Genomic DNA, 25525 nt, shown 5'->3' with positions numbered 1-25525 from the left:
AGTTTAACCCCTTAAAGACCAAACTTCTGGAATAAAAGGGAATCATGACATGTCACACATGTCATGTGTCCTTAAGGGGTTAAAAAAACAACTAATTAAAAATAAATTAATTTATTTGTCCTGATTTACAAAGTACATCGTATGTCAAGGATTTCAATCTATTTTTGGTAGTTATTATTTAACATGTCTTTTGTGGGATGTGATCAGGGGAGCATGGTTGATCTTGCAAATCCAATTATCCACAGTTCCTAGTTGGACAATCCCAGTTTTGAAAAGCAGAAATAATTTACTGGAGAAAGAAAAAATTAAAGACAAAAAAGACAAAATTAAAGACAAAAAAAGTCAAATCAAACATGTATAATTAGCATAATAAAGGGGATAAAAGGAAATACAGGGAGTGCAGAATTATTAGGCAAATTAGTATTTTGACCACATCATCCTTTTTATGCATGTTGTCTTACTCCAAGCTGTATGGGCTCGAAAGCCTACTACCAATTAAGCATATTAGGTGATGTGCATCTCTGTAATGAGAAGGGGTGTGGTCTAATGACATCAACACCCTATATCAGGTGTGCATAATTATTAGGCAACTTCCTTTCCTTTGGCAAAATGGGTCAAAAGAAGGACTTGACAGGCTCAGAAAAGTCAAAAATAGTGAGATATCTTGCAGAGGGATGCAGCACTCTTAAAATTGCAAAGCTTCTGAAGCGTGATCATCGAACATTCAAAATAGTCAACAGGGTCGCAAGAAGCGTGTGGAGAAACCAAGGCGCAAAATAACTGCCCATGAACTGAGAAAAGTCAAGCGTGCAGCTGCCAAGATGCCACTTGCCACCAGTTTGGCCATATTTCAGAGCTGCAACATCACTGGAGTGCCCAAAAGCACAAGGTGTGCAATACTCAGAGACATGGCCAAGGTAAGAAAGGCTGAAAGACGACCACCACTGAACAAGACACACATGCTGAAACGTCAAGACTGGGCCAAGAAATATCTCAAGACTGATTTTTCTAAGGTTTTATGGACTGATGAAATGAGAGTGAGTCTTGATGGGCCAGATGGATGGATTGGTAAAGGGCAGAGAGCTCCAGTCCGACTCAGATGCCAGCAAGGTGGAGGTGGAGTACTGGTTTGGGCTGGTATCATCAAAGATGAGCTTGTGGGGCCTTTTCGGGTTGAGGATGGAGTCAAGCTCAACTCCCAGTCCTACTGCCAGTTTCTGGAAGACACCTTCTTCAAGCAGTGGTACAGGAAGAAGTCTGCATCCTTCAAGAAAAGCATGATTTTCATGCAGGACAATGCTCCATCACACGCGTCCAAGTACTCCACAGCGTGGCTGGCAAGAAAGGGTATAAAAGAAGAAAATCTAATGACATGGCCTCCTTGTTCACCTGATCTGAACCCCATTGAGAACCTGTGGTCCATCATCAAATGTGAGATTTACAAGGAGGGAAAACAGTACACCTCTCTGAACAGTGTCTGGGAGGCTGTGGTTGATGCTGCACGCAATGTTGATGGTGAACAGATCAAAACACTGACAGAATCAATGGATGGCAGGCTTTTGAGTGTCCTTACAAAGAAAGGTGGCTATATTGGTCACTGATTTGTTTTTGTTATGTTTTTGAATGTCAGAAATGTATATTTGTGAATGTTGAGATGTTATATTGGTTTCACTGGTAAAAATAAATAATTGAAATGGGTATATATTTGTGTTTTGTTAAGTTGCCTAATAATTATGCACAGTAATAGTCACCTGCACACATAGATATCCCCCTAAAATAGCTATAACTAAAAACAAACTAAAAACTACTTCTAAAAATATTCAGCTTTGATATTAATGAGTTTTTTGGGTTCATTGAGAACATGGTTGTTGTTCAATAATAAAATTAATCCTCAAAAATACAACTTGCCTAATAATTCTGCACTCCCTGTATGTACACAGTACAGATTTTTTTTTTTTTTTGGGGGGGGGGGGGTTGTTTTTTTTTTTTTTTCCTTCTTGATTCATTAAAGTCTGAAATTTAGCAAATTGAGTCCAGACTGCAAAATCTAATGCTAAAATGCCACAGCTTGGCTATTTTGGAACAGACCTGAAAGGATTACTCTAAGCATCACTACATTGTAGTGGTTATGGTGCTAGGAGTCTCACCCCCCCTGTAATACGTCAAACCATTTAATAATGGTTTGCCCTCTTACCTGGGTAATTCCAGCCGGGCAGAGATTCCTTTCCTCCTCAGTGACTCGCTTTTCGTTTCCACAGTGCTGCAGGTGCCATTCATTGGCCACTCTCAGACAATTATTGGCACAGTGGCCTCCGACAGCCTAGGGGTTAAACTTGGCATGTGCATATTTTCACAGCAAGACCGCTACATATACAGACTCCAGGCACCATGACCACTTTAAATAACTGAAACGGTGATGGTGCTTAGAGTAACCCTTTAAAGAATATGGTCATTACACAGGAGGTCACAGAGTTGATGTGTTTTATGGAGAAAGTGGCATTGACTCTGCTTATCTACTGAATACTGGTGGCTCAAAGGAGGCAGGAAGTCATGCTACATTTGATACAATGGGGAAGAAATATTAAAGTGTCACCTAAACTTTTGCATCTAATTTTCTAGTGAATTTTTTTTTTCTTCAATTTACTAAATATGTCACGTTTATTAATAAGCTGCATTTCCTTTATGCCCTAACCATAATTTTTGAATAAACTGATTTGAGTCTTTCAACCACTTTTTTTTTTTTTCAAATACAAATTAACTTTAAAATGTAAAATATATTTTTTTCTCATCTTCCTGTCCGCCCGCACCTCCCATGCCTCACCCTTCTGTCAGTCCCTACATTGGCTTCCTATAAAATATAGAGCTCAATTTAAAATTCTGGTTCTTGCTTTCAAATCTCTGCATAATGCTGCTCCCACCTATCTATCCTCCCGTATACACAAGTATGTCCCGTCTAGGCCCTTACGATCTGCTGAAGACTTACGTCTATCTTCTGTCTGTACTACCACCTCTGATGCTCGCCTTCAAGATTTCTCGAGGGCTGCACCGTTCCTGTGGAACTCGCTTCCCTCCTCCGTTAGATGCTCACCCAGTCTCCACTCCTTCAAAAAAATCATTAAAAACCCACTTCTTCATAAAAGCGTATCAATTAGACTGTTAATAGCTCCTTACTGATTCCTCTTCTGCAACTGTCACTAGTCTAATACTATCCTTACCTTTTTGTGTCATTTTACCCCACTCCCACTAGCATGTAAGTTCATTGAGAAGGGCCCTCAACCCTTCTGTTCCTGTGTGTCCAACTTGTCTGGTTACAACTACATGTCTGTTCATCCACCCATTGTAAAGCGCTCCGGAATTTGATGTCACTAGATAAATTTCATAATAATAATAATTCTCTCTTTTTCCCACCACTCTCAATTTGATGATCGTCTGAAAATGGAAGATTCTGTGAAAAGTCATATTTTAGAGGAGCACTATAGTCAGAATCTGAAAACTATTATTCCAGGTCCCCAAGCCTTCTTCTTTACTTTGAGATTAATTGCCCCCCAAACATTTTTTAACAGTCACTTGCATGAATTCATTTAGTATGTAAAAAATTTAATTTGATACATTTGTACATGCTTTTTTCCCCATTTCTTCATGGCAAGTTAGAGAAATGTAGTCACATATTTCTTTCCGATATATGCAGTAGGAATTGAAGGCAAAAATATTCTGAGAGAAATACAGACCGAGATATCTGGATGAAATTCAGTATTTTTATAGAGTCCCCCATAGTAGATCATATAACCCATTATAACCAAGCTGGAGCATAGACTAGATTGCTGCTTCTCTCTCATACCATGTGTGGGCTATCAGCAGAGGCGGCTCTCTAATTAGGCGGTTTAGGCGGCCGCCTAAGGCCTCGCGCTGGCTGGGTCCTCGCGGCCGCCTAAACCGCCTGTTGGCAGAGTGTGTCAGGTCCTCGGTCAGTGACCGAGGACCTGACACCAGGAGGGGGCCCGGCGGCTTGCCCGGTATGCCACCGGGTGCGAGGCCCCTCCTGGCTGCCAGGCCGGCCACTGCAGACACTGGTCTGCAGCTCCGCAGTGTGCAGAGCTGCAGACCATGTGACTCGCGAGAATTGGCCAATCAGAGCGTTGCCGCGGGTTGCCACGGCAACGCTCTGAAATCTCGCGAGATTACACGGTCTGCAGCTCTGCGGAGCTGCAGACCGAGAGCAGTGACCACCAGGGAGCCCACTGGACCACCAGGGAAAGGTAGGCTCTCCCTCCCCATCACCCCCCACCACACTCAGGCTCACCCCCGACCACCATCACCCCCCACCACCCTCAGCCTCACCCACCACCATCACCCCCACCACCCTCAGCTTCACCCCCACCACCATCACCCCACCCTCACCATCACCCCCACCATCCTCAGCCTCACCCCCCACCACCACCCCCACCACCCTCAGCCTCACCCCCACCACCCTCAGCTTCACCCCCCACCACCATCACCCCACCACCCTCAGCCTCACCCCCACCACCCTCAGCCTCACCCCCACCATATCACCCCTCCCCACCCTCACCATCACCCCCCACCACCCTCAGCCTCACCCCCACCCTCAGCTTCACCACCCACCACCATCACCCCCACCACCCACCACCTCACCCCCCCACCATCACCCCCACCACCCTCAGCCTCACCCCCCACCACCACCATCACCCCGCACCACCCTCAGCTTCACCCCCCACCACCCTCAGCCTCACCCCACCCTCAGCCTCACCCCCACCACCATCTCCCCACCCTCACCATCACCCCCCACCACCCTCAGCCTCACCCCCCACCACCACCCACCATCACCCCCACCACCCTCAGCTTCACCCCCCCACCGTCACCATCACCCCCCACCACCCACCACCCTCAGCCTCATTCCCCACCACCATCACCACCCTCAGCCTCACCCCCCTCAGCTTCACCCCCACCACCATCACCCCCCACCACCATCACCCCTCACCACCCTCACCATCACCCCTCCCCACCATCACCCCCACCACCCTCAGCCTCACCCCCACCACCCTCAGCTACACCCACCACCACCGTCACCATCACCCCCCACCACCGTCACCATCACCCCCCACCACCCTCAGCTTCACCCCCCACCACCCTCAGCCTCACCCCCACCATTACCCCTTCACTCTCAGCCTCACCCCCCAGCCTCACCATCCCCCATAACCCCCCACCACCCTCAGCTTCACCACCCCTCAGCATCACTCCCCCCACCACCTTCAGCATCACTCCCCTCACCCCCCTCAGCATCACCCCCCTCAGCCTCACCCCCACCACCCTCAGCATCACCCCCCTCAGCCTCACCCCCACCACCCTCAGCATCACCCCTCACCACCCTCAGCATTACCCCCCACCACCCTCAGCATCACCACCCTCAGCATAACCCTCCGTCACCACCCTCAGCCTCCCCCCACTCACCATCACCCCCTCCTTCTCACATCACCCCCCTCTCACTCTCACATTACCCCCCTCTCACTCTCACATTACCCCCCTCACTCTCACATTACCCCCCTCACTCTCACATTACCCCCCTCACTCTCACATTACTATTACCCCCTCTCACTCTCACATTACTATCACCCCCTGCTCCCTCTCACATTACCATCAACCCCCCGCTCCCTTTCACCATCACCCCCCACTCCCTCTCACCATCACACCCCCCCCGCTCCCTCTCACCATCAGCTACCCCATACACATAGGGTCTCAGACAAAAACACAAACATGCTCACAGAGACATACATTCGCACACACAAGGATACTCTCTGTCAGACACACTCTCAGGCAAATACACAGGTAGACAGTGCATCAATGTGTATATGTGACACTTTTTTGTTAGTGGAGCCTCATGTTTGCGTTTGGCCTAAGGCCTCATAAAGTCTAGAGCCGCCTCTGGCTATCAGGATTTAAAATAAATCAATATCTATATATGGACCTCTCTGGCACTGTTACCTGTAACTGTATGTGGCAAGTGAAGGAGGGCAGAAACAAATATTCTCAGTAACACCCTAGTTAACCCTTTATTGGTTTATGCAGTGTTTAGCTGATTGATCAGCCTCACACTGCTTAGAAGCTTTAGCTCCCTGTCAGGTGTAGTGTAGACGGGCAGTGGTGCCTGGCAGACTCCATGTCTTGCAATCGGTGGGTGCCAGGGCATGTCTGACACCATAAACACAACAGCAAATTATAGTGGTTATGGTGTTTGGAGTGCTCATTTAACTAACACTGCTTTCTACTCATGCACTTAGACCATGAGACAATATACAGTGGGACATCGGTTTATGAATTTAATGCGTTCTCCGGGACATTTCTTATTGCGAAAAATTTGTAAACCGAAACGCGGTTTCTCATAGGAATGCATTGAAAACCAATTAATTTGTTCTGGAGGTCAGAAAAAAAGTCAAAATGAGCCGGCATGGAAACCAACCCACAATGCAGAACACATGCAAACGATGAAGCTCAGCTCCCTACCTTCCCACAGCTTGAGAAATGCACCAAAAAGTCCCAAAACAACTGCAAACAATTTTCAGAATGGCTCCAAAACTCAATGCAAAAGCCGCTCCAACACCTCCACCCTCAACGCCACGTGCTGCCCACAGGCTCCAGCATGCAGGGGGCGGTGCTATAAACCTCCCAGGTGCAATGCATCCTGGGGAAACTTGCTTTGTATTGCGAAAAATATTAGTAAACCAAGGAATTATTTTCAATGGATTTTCATTTGTAAACCGAAAATTATGTTAACCGAGTCGTTTGTAAACCGAGGCCCCACTGTATATCTCTTTTATTACATCTAGAAACCAATAGCAACGTTCAACGAGTAAATGGTCTTTATCAGACCTAAATTGAAAGGAAGTTTTATTTATCCTTTTCGTATAAAAAACAATCAGCCTCAGGTAGACATGAAATTGGATGCACCATAACATAAAAACCTTGTACACTACCGCGCCTCCTGTTCCTCTTCCAGGCTCTACCGGTGAAGGTCACCAAGGGAGACATCAAGCCACTCCAATCAGCCATAGACGAATTTATATGGGCCGGGAAGAGGCACAGGATAGCGAGACAAACCCTGCACACACCCAAAAGCAGGGGGGCCCTGGGTCTCCCCAACTTACATGCCTACTACCTGTCGGCACAGTTAGCACAAATCATAGAGTGGCATTCACCACCCGACACACATAGGTGGGTTGACCTTGAAACTCTGCTTATGAGCACAGACCTCCCACAGTTCTGGATATGGATACCAAGACCCGATAGACCGGAACTTAACACAACGTGTCCAGCAATCCTGAACTCAATCAAGATCTGGGACTCCACAGCCCACAAACATGCGCTCACACACCCAATCTCCCCTCTCATGCCTTATCTACGTAACAAGGCATTCCTGCCTGGGTTAGCCGCTAGGGACTTCAGGGGCATCGAGAATATGGGCATACAAAGATATCATCAGCTATACCACGCCAACACGATCAGAACATTTGAGGAACTCAATACCCTAGCCCCACTAACCACTAGAGACCATTTCAAGTACCTCCAACTACGGGACTTTGCACGCACGACACATGTCAAAACAGCCGCCAGGACCAAGCTCACATTCTATGAAACACTATGCGTGTCGGATGGACCACGTACCGGCCTCATCACTCTTTTATACAACCAGCTCAGTGCACCATCAGATAAGGCATACACCCCCTCCTATGTTACACAATGGGAGAATGACCTACAGCAAACTCTGGAGGGGGGGGAATGGCAGGATATCTGGGAGGCAGCAGCAAAGGCATCCGTATGCGTGATACACCAAGAGCAGTGTTACAAGACGCTTATGAGGTGGTACACCACCCCGGTTAAACTATGCCACATGGGTAAAACAACTACCGACACATGCTGGAGGGGATGTGGGGAGAAAGGCACATATCTCCATATGTGGTGGACATGCCCCAAGGTCGTGACCTACTGGGAGGAGGTGGCTCACCTCCTGACCGCAGTGTTAAATAAACCAATCAGACCAGACCCCTGGTCATTTCTAATAGCTAGACCTGTTGACACTCTGATCAATAAAGAGCAGAAGCTGTACAATAAACTCACACTGGCAGCACGACGAGCCCTGGCTCAGACTTGGCTACAAATAGACACGCCACAAAAGGAAAGAATCATCCGCAACATCCAAGAGGCCCACCTCATGGATAAATTAACGGCACAAGTCCGAGACACATACCCTCTGTTCCTTAAAACATGGGAGCCGTGGGAAGACTACACCAATCACTGATTGGCATACCTCAAACTGGTCTGACTAAGCACACTGACTGGAAGATACAGCCCCCTGTGCCGCTCACCCCACAGTGGAAATGCCCAAACCCAATCCGATCCCCCCCACTATCCCCCTCTACTCTTTTCTTTCTTCATGTATCTCTGGACCTAACTAACGGTCCTGTTCTAAAAATGTTCATGCTAATAGGGAGTGTATAGGATACAGATGATATAATATGCAAGTTACATATCTGAGTCCCGAGAGCACAGAGGCGCACGGAGACAAAGGATGTAAGCAATTACCGACATCTACTACTGAATGCCAGCTATAGCCCTGAACTATAGAGTTATCAGACACACCGCCAGAACAGAGGAAACCATCTAACTACATTGCACGAACCGATAATAACACCTTCCCCCGTGCACACTGAGCGAATGTATAATTACACTGTATGTCGAAAAATTGTGAAAACAATGTTTATATGAGACCTGTGCTCCCGGGCACGCCTGTCCTTTCTCTTTTTTAATGTTGTACAATGCTAACGTGCATGAATTGAAAAATAAAGATTTATAAAAAAAAAAAAAAACCTTGTACAGATTAAAGACACTGCACAAAGCAATTTCACAATATAATTTATTACATATTTTAGGCTTAGCAATATTTTGTTAAAAAATATATACAATTATTATTTACAATGCATTTAAAGGCAATAATATAACCTAAAGTAAAAGGATATTGAAAATTAATTTTGGTTTCTTCCTAAAATAGTGACTGTGTATAAAAGGCTTATTTGCATGGGGTAATTCTGAATAGAGTAACAGAAGAGGCAGAACAGATTGACCACAGGTTTTGTGCTTTTCCTTCCTTACTCTTCACCCGGGATCCCCATTTCCTTATTTTTATAAAGATGGCTAAAAAATATGTAGTACTATAAGTAAGTACCAGCATGTGCATAACCCAATTTTCCTTTGTAATTTCAGAATATACCCTATTCTTAGGGTATAGAAAAGTCTTCTGAAGGACAGAGATATAGACAGTGCTATATTAAAAATATCCAATATCCTTCTTGCTACGAATTTTCACCACACAGGGAAATGCCTACAAGAAGCTGGTAATCTCTATCAAATAAAAATATTTATTGAAGAAGACGGAAAAATAACTTTGTTAGAGTAACTGTGGGTTCAATAACGAGCAAGGAAAGAGCTGACTACAGATTTGGTGTGTACTGTCCTCTGAACAAGAAGGATCACGATTTCTACATGTAAATAACTGCTTTGTAGACAGTCACTATGCTAAAAAGAAAACAAAATATACAGTTATTTCTTTCTTTATGAACGGTGAGGACCAACACCCCACTAAGTGAGGACTCTTCTTGTGCCATCACCCCATTTAAAAAGTTTCATATATACAATGTTAAAATAGTCTGCAGGTTTGACCCCCTACATGTTATTACAAAAGTATCTTTAAATCTGTATAAATACATAATGTGTCCACCCAATTGTAGAATACAAACCTGAAATACAAATAGTGGTAAGAATACTGGGTTAAAAATGTAACTCCTCTAAAAATCGGGTCTAGAGCCGAAGTGAACCTTTTTCAATTGGCAGGATTTGTTCTGATCTTCCAGAATGGTCGTTAAGAAATGTGCTTTTCTAGTAATCCAAACAAAAAAGTATGATGAATCTACTTGCTTTATGGTTTTATGAATTAAATACTGTTCAGGTAATTCCATTGGTGCAATGTAATAAGAGAATAACATCCATTCTGTGACTTTAAGATATAAGATCGTGAGCATCACTGTTGGGTCTTTGCCTTAATGCCAGCGGAGGTAGTGGCTTCCCATAAAAATCTATTTAAAAATAAACAGTAGGTCACAAAAGGAAATGGATGTATTATCAGAGAGTTATCGCTGCAGAGAACCATAAAGAACAAAATGAGTGAGCAACATTTTCTAATATTGAAATAAATATCAGTTTTATTCACTAGATATTACATATCATGTTAAACTTCAATACAATGAATATTCTTATTCAAATGTGTATTTATCGATCATCTAAATTATGTTACATGCAGCTAATTGTCAGTTGCTTAACCCTATAATATCTGGTAATCCAGTCAGATCGTGCCGTTTTATTGAATTACATAAAGGAACACTATAGTGTCAGTGATACAAATGTGTATTCCTGACACTACAGTGTTAAAAACACATTTTAGGTAGCCGCCCCCCACCTCTTGCTCCTGTTAAAAAGGAAATAAAACTTACCATTATTCCAGCACGGTGTGGGTCTGTGGCAGCTGTCCCCACCCTCCTTGGCTGAGATGATCAAAATTGACTCTCTCAGCCAGTGCAATGTTTTACCATAGGAAAGTAATGGAAGACTAATGCACATGCACAACAAAACACCACGCTGTGCCATTTTGCAGCACTGACCCAGGAAGCAGATCTAGTGGCCATCGAGTGACTGCCTCTAGAGGTGTTCCTTTGCAGTAATGTAAACACTGCCTTTTGTCTTAACATACTATACACACCAGAACAACTACATTAAAGGGAAACTCCAGTGCCAGGAAAACGATCCGTTTTCCTGGCACTGGAGGGTCCGTCCCTCTCCCTCCCACCCACCAATCCCCAGGTACTGAAGGGGTGAAAACCCCTTCAGTCACTTACCTGAGGCAGCGGCGATGTCCCTCGCCGCTGTCTCCTCCTCCGCGACGCTCCTCCCTGTTCTTCCGTCGGCCGGTGGGCGAGACTGATCCTGCCCACCGGCCGAGGAGACCTAATGCGCATGCGCGGCAATGCCACGCATGCGCATTACGTCTCCCCATAGGAAAGCATTGAAAACGAATTTCCACGCTTTCCTATGGGGATTTGAGCGACGATGGAGGTCCTCACACAGCGTGAGGACGTCCAGCGACGCTCTAGCACAGGTTTCCTGTGCTATAGAGCAGGAAGTTCCCTCTAGTGGCTGTATAATAGACAGCCACTAGAGGTGGAGTTAACCCTGCAAGGTAATTATTGCAGTTTATAAAAAACTGCAATAATTACACTTGCAGGGTTAGGAGTTTTGGGAGTTGGCACCCAGACCACTCCAATGAGCATTAGTGGTCTGGGTGCCTGGAGTGTCCCTTTAAGCTGTAGTTGTACTGGTGAATATAGTGTCCCTTTCACAAAAGAGTAGCATTCTAAGACTGGCAAAGCATCATGGGAGTTGTAGTTCTATTTTGAAAACCTTGTAACAGTTATTTGGTATTAACACCTTAACAGTGTTTTGGTATTTTAAGGCTCTGTCAAGACTGTATTTTCTTTATCTAAAATTAACAGTCATACTTATTTGTATGAAACCTATAAAAAATAACATAATAAATCTTATTCAAATTACTATATTTTAAATGCTTCAGCAAATAATGTTAAATATTATAATCCCTTAACCCACCTTTAAAGGGACACTCCAGGCACCCAGACCACTTCTGCTCATTGGAGTGGTCTGGGTGCCAACTCCCACCTGCAATAATTACTTTGCAGGGTTAACTCCACCTCTAGTGGCTGTCTACTAGACAGCCACTAGAGGGAACTTCCTGCTCTATAGCACAGGAAACCTGTGCTAGAGCGTCGCTGGACGTCCTCACGCTGTGTGAGGACCTCCAGCGTCGCTCAAATCCCCATAGGAAAGCATTGAAATTCGTTTTCAATGCTTTCCTATGGGAAGCGCTAATGCGCATGCGCGGCATTGCCGCACATGTGCATTAGGTCTCCTCGGCCGGTGGACGGGATCAGTCTCGCCCACCGGCCAACGGAAGCACAGGGAGGAGCGGCGCAGAGGAGGAGGCAGCGACGAGGGACATCGCCACTGCCTCAGGTAAATGACTGAAGGGGTTTTCACCCCTTCAGTAACTGGGGATTGGTGGGTGGGAGGGAGAGGGACCCTCCAGTGCCAGGAAAAAGGATTGTTTTCCTGGCACTGGAGTTTCCCTTTAAGATTATTCTGTTACTGGAGATTGATAGGAAATATTGAAGCTAAACACTATTGTGTAAAAAGAAAACCGGACACATAAACCGGCCTTCATCTCAATGGTTGCTGATACAAAAATAACATGTTTTTAAGCTGGTAAGGAAAACTGCATTGTGGATATTTTTTTAGTCTATCTACTTTTAAACTTCCAGCGTCGATAACCATATATTGTAAAACATGATTCCTTTTATTTGTCAGGTTTATGTGGGGAACCGGATTTTGTCTTTAATTTCCAACTGAACTGCAGGGGTGACTGTTTTTTTTAACTAGTGGTGAGGTAACATTTTCATAGAAGATCTTCAACTCCCAAAATCCCAAACACAGCTTTACTAAACTGTCACTACATAATCCCCATCTTTAATCAAATATTCCATAAAATTTGCACTGCTACATAGTTAAAAGTGTTAAAAGTGATATCAGTATAAGTTATTTAATCATTTTTAGACTGTGACATCTGGGATGGGTTGAATAGTGGAACATTCTTTCTTAAAGGAACGCTACAGTGTTGGAAATACAAGCATGTATTCCACACACTATAGTGCTGGAGTAAACATTTAGATTCCCGTCCACCATCAGAATGGGCTAGGCCTTCCCGCCTCCACGGCTGATATCATCAGACTTGACAATCTCAGCTAATTCAATGATTTCTAATAGTAAAGCATTGGGAGGCTATTGTGCATGCGCTGCAAAACATCAAATTGCGCCATTCAGCATTTCCTCATTAATCAGCATGATCAAGGCTCATTTTAGCCAAAACATCACATTCTTTTAGTGGGGTAACTTACCCTTGAATAAAGCTTGCACCATCAGTATCCAGGAGTGTTGCCTATACTCTTCTTTTTTTTCTCTTGTGTATCTCTATGGGAAGCATTCAGTGTATCCATACAGAGCATAGAGACGCTGAACACCGATGCTGAACACAGTGCAGCATTGAAATGTTAAGCAACTCTAGTGGCTCTCTGAGTGTCTGCCACTAGAAGAGTTTGCATTGCTATTGCCGTTTACAAGCTATGTTTACACTGAAAACCCTGCAAGGACATGCTTTAGACACCAGAACCACTACTTTAAGCTGTAGTGGTTCTGGTGACTATAGTATCTCTTTAAATTCATTTCTAGCCAATATTTATAATGTGACAATAAAATCTAAATGTTGCCACACTTTTCCCAAAGTTACTTAAAAACAACAAACAAACAAACAAACAGTTCCTGCTTTATATGGTGCTGCATTGGAAAAATCATAAATGTAATATATAAACATGTAATACATGTAGAACACAAACAAGGTGTTAATGTTTAGAGGTATTTATTAGGAATAAATTGCTTTGGTTAGTAATTGTTATTATGGTGAAACAAATGAACCCAAAAAATGTTACAGATCAGGAAGACAAGACAACACAAATGATCATATTAACAAAGTGATTAAATGACTAGGAAACAGCTGGTTTAGGTTAGTTTTATACATGGATAATAGCAGGTATTTGTATTGTGTTTCAAGCAGTTTAACCCTCTTAAACACCATAGTGTTTCTTACAAATATTTTATAAATATTTAGACAGAAATTGGAGAGGAGGAAAAATAAAGATTTATTTCTGTAATTTGTAATATTGCTGCCACGATAGAAAAATATGCTGTAAGAGATTACTTCTCCTAATTGTGAGAATACCTAAATTCTCGTTATTTTTCTTGGTCTGTTTTTGACAAATTATGTAGAGGTTTAGATATGTTATCACAGGGGGATTTGATAGTGTTCATTGTGATCCAATGGCATTTTGCTTTTAAATTTGTTCCAAGCAGTCATAGGGTGAAATTAGGTGGTTTTGTTTAAAGTACATTCATAAATATGTCGGTGGATAAGTAGCCAGCCCAACATGGATGAATAGATGTTTTGTTTGTGCAGAACGGAGAGTCAACCAATGGAAGTTCAGCTGCATTGCATGGTTTAGAAAACAGAGGATGTAGGGGAAGGATGCTGCGCACAGACACTGGGGTACCAAACTTGACTATCCAGGATATGAACAACACAGCTGTAAGCTCCTTTTAGAAAAGTAATGTAGTTCGGGGGTAAATATTTAAATGTACAACAATGACCTGAAACAATTCATATAGTTTAAATTTGTTTGAATATGAAAACGTTGTACTTTTACACTGATGGGGAGGTTTGTGGCAAAGGCATCATCAATATATAAAACCGTTGGAATAGATGGGATGAAGTCATAAAATGATGGTTAATTACAAGGTTAACGGTTAAGTGACCACATGCAAATGGAAGTGATGCGCATGCGAAGAAACAGAAAATAAAGGTATTTCTGGATTACCATTATGATGTGTTTCTCCAAGAGGCTCAAGTTTTGGAGGAAGTCTAGTAACTTTTGGGGTTCCCCATCCAACTACAGGAAAACAAACAAAATTTCATTAAAAAACAAAACCCGCAAGCTTAAAGAAAACATCACACTCTAAAACGTGGAATTGCTGTTGGATAAAAAATAAATATTACATATCAGTAAGAATTTTCCTGGTGTATTTTGTATCATCGTCTTGATAGAATAGGCTCCCAATAGTCACGTATAGAGAGACCTTAGAGGACAAAATGACAGAAACCACTAAATATATTTAGGCATTATTGGGGGGGGGGGGAGGTGATGGGAGTGGAAGCCTGAAGGATAACCAGAAAATGTGTATTTCAAGAATGGCTAACCGAATAACAATATAGTTTTCCAGTGGAATTAGAAAAGGCTAACACATTAAAAGGGTTGTTCCAAGCACTATAACCACTTCAGTGATTTGAAGTGGACATGGTGCGTGGAGTTTATATGTGCAGAATGTCGCTGTGAAATGCTGCTTATGCAGAGGTGTAACTCCACCTACAGCAGTGTCATTTAGGGTGTTATCAGCCAGTCCAGAACTAGAGTTAATAATTGTCAATTCTGAGCAACTTTTATTGTACAGAATGGCAGTCATTGGCAGAGAGAAGTCATCTAAATGCTCTCATCCAATGAATGGCGTCTGGCAGGCTGTAGTTGCTATGATGATTGTAGCAACTCATTAAAAGCAGTCAAGGATACCAGGGATACACATGATTTTATCCTAACAATAAATAACTAAACCACTGGCCTGAAGTTTTATAACAGGCAGCTTAGATGAGCCAACCGCATACATAGTTCTATGAAAGAAAAAGTAATCTCAAGTTTAAATAACATCATATGTATGTAAATTATGTGTGCAACACACATAACAATATTTCCTATTTAGCAAAAAAGCCTATTATAATATAAAATGAACACTGAGTATTGCTGGCTAGGGTAACAAACTATATGAAATTTATTTAATCATACAGTAAATACAATGGTTGTTACAGTCGGGATAGAATTGCATAGTGCTATAAATGCAGAGGACAGCACTTAAAAGATATATAATAGCACAGCATATTAAATATTTTCGATATTAAAAAAATATACTTCATAGAAATAAATTAAAACGATTTTTACAATTTACAAGCTATTAACAATTAAAATACTGATTGATACATGTATTCAACAATGTAACAGATGATAAATAGCTGTTGACAATGTTTTGGTTTTCACTAGATTTATACATTTAGCCAAGATTCTGGGTGTACAAAAGTTATAATAAATTAGAAAGTCAGACTGTGGTAATCTAATGTTAAATGATGCAGCTTGTTCATCCGTCTTCTTCCTTCAGAACGGGAGAATTGACCACTCATTACTCACCAGGTACAATAGGTGGAGGGGTAATTGGACTTTTTATTTCAGGTTCCTCAGTACTGATAGGCTCAACTCTGTGATTCCTTTTTAACTTGAGTTTTTTTGCTTTCTTTTTGCTTTGATCTAAAAACAACAAAACAATTTCTTAGGCATACGGTAGGTAGTAAGAACTGTAATGCAGTGAAAAAAAAAAAAAAAAAACAGTTACAAAAACTGTCAGTTACGACAGAATGCTAAATTATTTAAATATACATAGTTCTACCAAATTGTAGGCAACACCGAGTTTCCCATGGTGCCAAAATTTGGTTTGACCTAAATTCTAAACCATTGGCAATTCATGACATTTGGCTTGAGAACGATGGCTCTAGACAGTTTAAAATGGTAATAATGTCTCCACTCCCACTGAGGTTAAAAAAAAATAAGTGGAATACCAAGCAGCTTAAATGTTTTAATCACATATTTTTTATATGTGAATGTGTACACACAATGAAATCAGGAAAATACCTGAGTCTCTCTTTTCAGAGGAGTCACAAATGGCTTCATCTTGCTCCAGTTTCTGGACTAAAGCATCCTTATATTCCTCTATTAAATCACCCCCTTGGGCAGTCTGGCTGGGCTGACTGCTCTCACTCCCTGTGTCTTCACTCTTTGTCTCAAGAGGTATGTCAATTCCATTTGGCTCATTCGCCACTTTTTGACGTTTCTTCTCTTTTTCTTTTCGAATCTTTTCTTCATTCTACAAATATAATGTGTTTCATCACAAAATAAAACGGAAACAAGAAAATATTTAACAATATTTAAATTATTTGGAAGCCAGACTAATCCCTGACTCTAAATAGAGAAAGAGAGATGTATCTATCAGAATATTAATTAAACAAAATAAAAATAAAAAAAAAATAAAAAAAACAATATAATAAAGATATATATGGCACTAGAGGAGTAGAAAAAAAAAATGTAACAAAATTAAATATATAACAAATTGGTCACCCCACACTGTATAACAAACTACCCTAATATGGCAGTCTATCAAACCTAAATAAGGCACATCCAGTATAATCATTTCATGCATACATACCTCATTGATAACGGCTGATATGGGTTGGAAAGGATTGACTGTCAGAATGGAGTCATCATCTGTTACAGGCTTTCCTTCCCTTTCTGCCTCTTCCCTTTCTTTCTCGTCTCTGTAAATCAGTCAAATCAGTCAATACGTATATACTTTATCTAGCTTTAAAGGTACACGTTAAGCAATATATCCACTGAAGTTTATTGTCGTAGTTGTGGTGTAAGGAATCTATTGGTGCGGTCTCTCTGTTTTGTCTTTGTTGGTTTTCTTTTTAAATGCTTTCAAAAGGTTTAAGCAGAGTGGAAGATTTCTCAGCATGTAAGTTCCACACCTTATATTGAGGCTTCACCTTTCTAATTATCCATCAAAAATATTTAAGTGGGATTCGTGTAGTGACGAATAAAGATTAAAAAAATAAAATAAATAAAAAGTAGGAACCGCACCCTTGCAATAAACTGGAGTGGTTATGGTGTTCGGCATACCCCTTTTGTAATTCAAGCCAAATGCTCAGATATGTGCTCATTGCTGGTAACGTACAATATTTTGAACTCCATGTGCTTTAGATGTATCAGAAAAAAAAGAGGAAAAATTATATAGTGACAACTCCCCCCCTCCCCCCCTTGTTGGTTGTTGTCGTCTTCCTGTTTATGTGCTATGTCCCTGAAACCATGTAATGTTATTCCACAACATCAGAGAACATGTGTTTTTGGCAAATTTGTTAAAATGAATGACTAGCAGCCAACAGGTGCATGTGGCTATTCTCACCAGTTCATGACAATTTCTCATTATTTCCAATGGAATTGTTTCATTATGAATTGGTAAAAAGTGATAATTAATTATCAAGACAATGCCTGAACCTTGCAATCATAGACTTTAACCCCTTAAGGACACATGGAATGTGTGACATGTCATGAGTCCCTTTTATTCCAGACGTTTGGTCCTTAAGGGGTTAAACAGCTTGTGTCACACACAGAATGTGATGCTAATTATAAACAAGTGACTCTCTCTGTTCCGTGACATAATACATACTGTCACAAGAGGGTGCTCTTGCCGTTTTTGTTGACTTTTAGTTTAACCCCCTTAAGGACCAAACTTCTGGAATAAAAGGGAATCATGACATGTCACACATGTCATGTGTCCTTAAGGGGTTAAAGGCAACACATGCACATTTTTAGAGTATGAAATTATCTTCATATCTATTCTATTAGAAAATACATCATATTAGACACTTTTGTATGCAAATTAAAATGATTCATTTAAAGGGACACTAAAGCCACCCAGATCACTCCACCTTAATTAAGTGCTCTTGGTGCAGTGCCCTTGGCGTTTTAGCACTGCAACCGAAAACATTTATGTTTAGTAGATACAGAAATGTTTTGACTGCGGGCAACCACAAGAGGCACTTCCGCACTCATAACCAAGTTGGACTTGGTTATGTGACATTCAACATCCAATGCCGATCGTAGGAAAGCATTGAATTGGATGAGCATGACAGTCACCTCACATGCACTAGTTGTTTAAAATGCTTTTCTATTAGAAGCATTGGATTGGACGGGAAGCGATGCCGTATGATGTTGCAAGAGGTGGAGCATGCAGCAGCACTGAGTATGTCTCAGTACTGGAAAAAAGTCAGGTAAAAACATTTGAACTTTTATTTAGGGTGGCTTAGACATCTATGTAGTGGGAAGAACATTATAGTTTTAGGTAGTTTGGATTCCTAAGGCTATAGTGTTCCTTTAACTATATATGATGATAATATACAAACTAAAATAAACTCAAGTGTATAATCGGCACACTAGAATACTGATAAAAAACCATACCCTATATAAACCAGCTCTAAATTATTGAACTTTCTAGAACAACCAGAATGCTTATCCTAAATGTATAGATTGTATATAAAAAAGCTATAGCCCAAACACAAACATAATCATTTATTAGGGGGATTTAGTATAAGCACCTGCACCGCAAACTCACCTAAATAAGCTTAATACATTGTATAACCCGTTCTGCCGATTTGTGCTAAAATGTAATTACAGGACCCACCATTGTGACATGCTCAAAGAACTAAACTGGCTGTCACTGGAATCCAGACGCACCCTTCATCTTTCCAGCCTTGTGTTTAAGAGCCTTTCTGTGAAACTCCCACTCTACCTGAACGCAATGCTTTCCCTGGCTGTTCCCACCTCCTATAACCTCCGATCCAGTACCAGCACTTTATTTAGTCTACCTCAAAATAAAAAGAAAGCGGCTCGATCCTTCTTTTCCTACAGAGTACCACAATTATGGAACAACCTCCCGCACACTCAAATCACACCCCAAACCTAAAATCCTTTAAGAGATCCCTCTCTACATACCTCAAAACAGAATGCACGTGTCATGGTTGATTATATATTTCCTACCTGTTCTATGTTAAATTTTGTATATATTGTGTATTAATGTTGTTTTTGTATTATTTTTTTTCGACATCAGAAGTTGTTTTTGTATTTTATTGTACCCTATTATATTGATGCAGTGTTTTGTGGACCCAGGACATACTTGAACACGAGAGAAATCTCAATGTATCTTTCCTGGTAAAATATTTTATAAATAAATAATAAACAATTGTTTTTCTAATTGAGTCTCGTCAACTTGGCACTAGTTTTATCCATACATGGAAATTTCCATATTAGCATTCTAGCAGGGAAACAAATGTCAAGGGGGTGAGCGTTACCAAAATGTAATGAACCTTCCCGCTTACATACCGGTGGCCCTGCTTAGTAATACACGTTGCCTCCATTGCCATCGCATCGGCATTTGAAAGTGACATTAGTCACCCCCATACACCTATCCCTTTAGCAATACGTGAAATATTTTGCCAGAGGAAAAAATACATCACATAAATTACAACATAAAATTATAAATAGCATGCTATTAGCAATTGTCAGTGACTGTCATGAAAGTTACACTTTAAGTAAAATTCAAAAAATATAATAAATTGGGTTATTGAATAAACTGTGAAGACTTGCCAAGGGAGTGCAAACTTTAAACCAAAATAGCGGAGATGGGAAAATGGTTCAGCTGGACGATTTTTCCATTTCAGACATTAAAGCCTAAAATTTGCAATTTCTCTGTTACTTCTCCACAATTCAATGTTAATAACAGTATAAAGTCCCCAAAGTATAACATTTGCATATCTAATGGCTGCTCTGAATGACAGTGCTCATCAACAGTGATATGCAAAATATGCAGATGAGACATTAAAAACATGAGACTCAAAAAGATTTGCACAAAAAAAAAAAGAAAAAAAAAAAAAAGATAAGCAAAACCATGGTAGTTCTATAACATTCCTAGAATAGCATGCTGTTTTAGGAAGATATCCTGCGGTGTGCCTGGCAGTCAAGGGAAAGATATGGGAGATGTTAATGCCAGCTTGGCATAGTGGCTGAAGTTCGCCGTTTAACAACTGTTAAATGGGAGATGTACATGAAAGGGGGCGGGTTGTAAAGGTTCTGTGGGAGCTAATTCGGGATACACTGTGTCGTCTGATAAAAGCTGTATCTGATGTAGCAGCCACTGGAGTGAGATTTGTGGGTACCATAGCAAATAAGGATGATTTAGGAGGCTGCCACTGATGGCATTAGTAACAAGGGGGTGAGTGATGGACACTGTATGCATTGTGGATAAAACATGTTTCATAGGGTATGGTGGGGTAACTAAATTGTGTTATATGCAAGAAATTATTACTGTGGTTGGTGATTATGTTGATTAGCTGTGGAGAGATAAAATGAAGGAATTAAGTTTTGGTGGTGAAGATTTAAATATATTGAGACAACCCTCCAGTCTGGTATCCTCTCTAGTCCCCAGGAGGTGAGAATGAGGTGAGAGGAATCACAAACAGATTCTTCAGTGAGGCACTATTAACATAAAAAAAAAAAACCTGAGCATTTTCGCTAATGTGGCGATACAGGCACTGTACTTATTTACTCTGTACCAATAAAAGAAAATATAAAAAAAAACAAAAAACCTGAGCAAGATAGTTAGGCATAATGTAATTATCTGAAAGGACTAAATGGATCAGTGCACACAGTCACTTGGAAAGTTACAAAAGACCCTTTGCAGCCAGTGTAACAGATACTTTCGGCGAAACTGATGATGAATTTGACTTTATTAAAAAAAGGGGTCTTATTTGTTTGACAATATCTCTTTAATCTTTTAATTATTAGACTGTAAGGAACAAAGGTGCATGTTTACTAGATGATCCCCACCAGATCTAATTAAGATGCATCTTAACAATACATTCTCAGTTCCCAACTAAAGACCCATCTAATGGGAAACAAACCTCTAATCAACGTCTCAAATATACCCACCGTCAAATGTATGCTGCCTGACACAGCCAAACTAAACAGCAAATCTAGCATTAACAGCACCACTATTTAAACTATATACATTGAAGGTGAATATATATATATATATATATATATATATATATATATACACATACACTAACCACTGCTCTTTGCACAACTGACTTGAACCTCTTGTACTGAATACATTTCATCTTTAAAGGGAAACTATAGCGCCAAGAAAACAAAGTGGTAGAGCTCCCTCACGGCCCGCCCCCTCCCTGTGGTCCAGAAAAGGTTTAAAAAACCCTTATGTCATTTACCTGAGTCCAGCACTGACTTTCGTTGACGCTGCCATAGGCCCTGCCTTCTTCCCTTGCAATGTCAGCCAGGGGGAGACCTATTGCGCATGTGCGTCGATCACAGCGCTCGCATTATGACATCCCCCCATAGGAAGCATATATAATGCTTTCCTTTGGGGTTTTGGGTGACGCTGAACGTACTCATGCATAGCGTGAAGACCTCCAGCGTCAGTTAGGTGACCAAAAGTCATCTAATAACCGGAAGTCCCTCTAGTGGATGTCTGCTATACAGCCACTAGAGGTGGAGTTTACCCTCAAAGGTAATTTTTGCAGTTTATTAAATACTGCAATAATTACCTTTGCAAGATTAAGGGGTCTGGCAATTGCACCCAGACCACTTCAATAAGCTGAAGTGGTCTTGGTGCCTATAGTGTCCCTTTAAATTTGAAGAAATAAACGTGTATATGTTTTAATATATTAGATTGCCTAAATGTCATTACTGGAAAGATTTTTCTCTATTTTGTCCAGTTGTTTTCATGCCGGTTTTATTTTTCTTCTTATTTAAAGGGAAACAATAGTCACCAAAACAACTTTAGCTTAATGAAGCAGTTTGGGTGTATAGATCATGTCCCTGCAGTCTCACTGCTCAATTCTCTGCCATGTAGTACTTAAATCCCTTTGTTTATGAACCCTAGTCACACCTCCCTGCATGTGACTTGCACAGCCTTCCTAAACACTTCCTGTAAAGAGTCATCTAAAGTGTATCCTTCCTTAATTGCAAGTTCTGTTTAATTTAGATTGTCTGATCCCCTGCTATGTTAATAGCTTGCTAGACCCTGCAAGAGCCTCCTGTATGTGATTAAAGTTCAATTTACAAAGAAAGAGATACAATTGTTTAAGGTAAATTGCATCTGATTGAAAATGAAACCAGCTTTTTCATAAAGGCTCTGTCAATCATAGCCAGGGGAGGTGTGGCTAGGGCTGCATAAACAGAAACAAAGTGATTTAACTCCTAAATGGCAGTGAATTGAGAAGCCTGAGAAGCATGATCTATACACTAAAACTGCTTCATTAAGCTAAATTTGTTTAGGTGACTATAGTGTTCCTTTAAATAATCTTAGATGATCAGATTTTGTTTCTGCAATACTTTAAATTCCTTGAATCAATTTTTTTTTTCCCCGATAGCACTGTGCAAGATATCTGATATATCCAATACATATTTAAGTTAAAAACTAAACTACAAATAAAAGTCAAGTATTCTTAGCACATGGTGTATTAAAATAATAGATGTCAAAGGATAGTCATCTTGTCACTGACAACACTGAGCTTTTTAATGTGAATATTGGAGGAAAGACCACATTGAATGTGCAAGCCTATACTGACAAAACAAATTAAACTAAAATACCACCATATACTTTTTACTTTTACTAAGTGAGGCCATTTAAAGAGACAACAAATCAAATCGGAATTTGTTTCCTTACTCTGGAATCATGTTTTCTGGATTGCATTGCAACAAGAGTCGTCAGAGATTTTACCAATAAGCCAGTTATCTGGACTTGTGGGTCTGTGAATTATGCAGCTACACAGTGTCAACTCCAAAATGGAGGCATTCTTGCAAACCCGAAATTATAACATTTGGTGTGGTAGTGATTGAGGGAGGCATAATTGAAATACATTGTTGTAGCCTTCAGTGCACCACCCTATAAAACAAAAACAAACAAACAAACAAAAAAACCTGCAAAGTAGCAGACACATAAGGATTGGAGCTAGACCAGGCTCAATTTCTAGAATTTTACTAGTCTACCAAGAGATGTGATCAAGCAAGATGTGTGTTCAGTTAATAAGTATTTTATAGAACCGTGTGTGCTGTATCTGAGACTATGTGAAAGTTTGAATATGTTGTAAAGATTAAATTAGAGAAAGCATAAGAGTAATAGCATTCATCTGCTATTTATTATTGATTCCAAACATTTAAATATAAAAAGGAAATTTTAACAGGATCTCAGTATCAGCAGGCAGCTCTCCGCCAATGAATAATGTCCAAAGTCATTGTGCTAATGCAAATGTATGAACGTCCACTTTAGCATATCACTAAAGACATAAAGAACCATGTGTAGTTTCTCTATATAGCAGCCTGACTGCATATAATGGGCACAAATCAAAATGATGCTTGATTTATGTATCTATCTAAAAATGTGTTTTGTCTTATTTGGATGACAAATACAGATCCATGTCATTATAAGGCGTATGCCATATGGAATAGTTGTTGCCACTAGAAATGAAGCACAAACTAAACATTAAAAAAATAAGTTTTTTATCCGAAGCACAGGGTTTTTTTTTTAGCAGATCACAGACAATCATCCTTTTGTTGTTTATTTGTATTAAGCGCCAGAACTTTTATATTATTAAAACATGTTATGCATTGAAATGTACTGCCTTCAAGCTTTTCACAGTATAATTTTTGAATATTTTCAATGTATCTCATAACACACAGCTTAAATGGATCTGTCACTTTTCAGTATTTTATGAAGAGATATTTTTAAAAAAAATACTGATAAAGACTGAGTTGGAATCCTTTGCAATCCAAAAGATACCATAAGACACAGTAGGGACTACTTTGACTTATGGCAAACCTTGAAGTTGATGAAAGTAGACAAAAGGTGAAGCTCCGCCACCAACATTTGTCCAATTCCAGCATATGTCACAAGTGACAGCAGTGGGATTCAGGAATTGTATATGAAGACTCCAGGCGGGTTCCTCCATAGACCTTGAGGTTCTAGACCTGTGATAATAATATTTCATATTAATTAAGTATGATTGATTGATCACTATTGAGCAACTCAAACATTTATAGATAGTTAAGATGGCACCGGTAAGCATATAAGCACACGTAGCACATATTACTAGATGCAGGCTTGAAGGCCTTATGCCACAGCTATTAAGAGCTGACACAGCACTACACCTGTTTACTAAGCTGACACAGCACTATAAGCTGAGACAGCATTTCAGTAGTTTGAGAAACTTATGTTGCCATCAAAAACCTATGTTGCCATCTCTAGAACAGTACAAAGAAAGCTTGTAGGTAAGCGATAATTAACCGCACAAGACTTGACATAAGTTCTGGTGGTCCTGAACAGTCTGGCCAACTGCCAGGTCCATCCAGCTGCTTGTATCAAGGTCTTTTGCTGGGTTGCACTGATACGGAACTACTGTCTGTCCTTGAAGACAACAAGCCCTTGATCTATGGCCCATACAAGATGGAGACATAGACTTAAATGTATCAGTAAATCAGCAATGGGCTAATTGGAGCCTTTGGCAGAAACAAGGAAGGACTAAGGTTCCCCTTGGTTTCTGGACAAGGAAGTTACCTGAGGCAGGAGAGAGGTACACACCCTTTGAGAGACAGCTCTTGGCCTGTTATTGGGCCTTGGTAGATACTGAACAGATGACAGTAGGACATACTGTGTTCTTACGCCCAGAGATACCCATCATGCAATGGGTACTTAGTTCCCCTAAGACACATAGGATAGGTCATGCACAAAAGTCCAGTATCATAAAATGGAAGTGGTACATACAGGATAGAGCTAAAACAGGAAATAGTGGTACGGCTGTACTACATGAGAAAATTGCAGATGCGCTGATACAAGAACCTGGTTATCTGCCAGACGCAGACAAGCCAGGGGAATCTCCAGTAAAGTGGGGAAAGTATTTTGCGCAACTAACACAAGATCAAGCAAAGCATGCTTGGTTTACTGATGGTTCAGCAAAATGCATTGGTAATGAAAGACAATGGAAAGCAGTGTCTTACAATCCAGA

The 25525-nt window shown here is 40.8% G+C and overlaps 1 protein-coding gene across 1 annotated transcript in view; it reads right to left on the bottom strand.

The window, feature by feature from the left end:
• Positions 1-9454: 9454 nt before the first annotated feature.
• The window catches only part of ARL13B (ADP ribosylation factor like GTPase 13B), a 53628-nt gene continuing 37557 nt past the window's right edge, over positions 9455-25525 (bottom strand). Inside the window, exons 7-11 of the mRNA XM_063448736.1 lie at positions 17095-17203; positions 16524-16755; positions 16026-16142; positions 14613-14684; positions 9455-10139 (exon numbers count right to left, since the gene is read on the bottom strand). Of these exons, the coding sequence (XP_063304806.1) occupies positions 10063-10139; positions 14613-14684; positions 16026-16142; positions 16524-16755; positions 17095-17203 (607 nt within the window). The 3' untranslated portion in view covers positions 9455-10062. The remainder of the gene's footprint in view (positions 10140-14612; positions 14685-16025; positions 16143-16523; positions 16756-17094; positions 17204-25525) is intronic.

The sequence above is a fragment of the Pelobates fuscus genome, chromosome 1 (assembly GCF_036172605.1).
Source record: "Pelobates fuscus isolate aPelFus1 chromosome 1, aPelFus1.pri, whole genome shotgun sequence".
In the NCBI taxonomy this organism is placed as follows: domain Eukaryota; kingdom Metazoa; phylum Chordata; class Amphibia; order Anura; family Pelobatidae; genus Pelobates; species Pelobates fuscus.
Note: the sequence above shows the minus strand (reverse complement) of the source record. Positions and strands in the feature narration are given on the sequence as shown.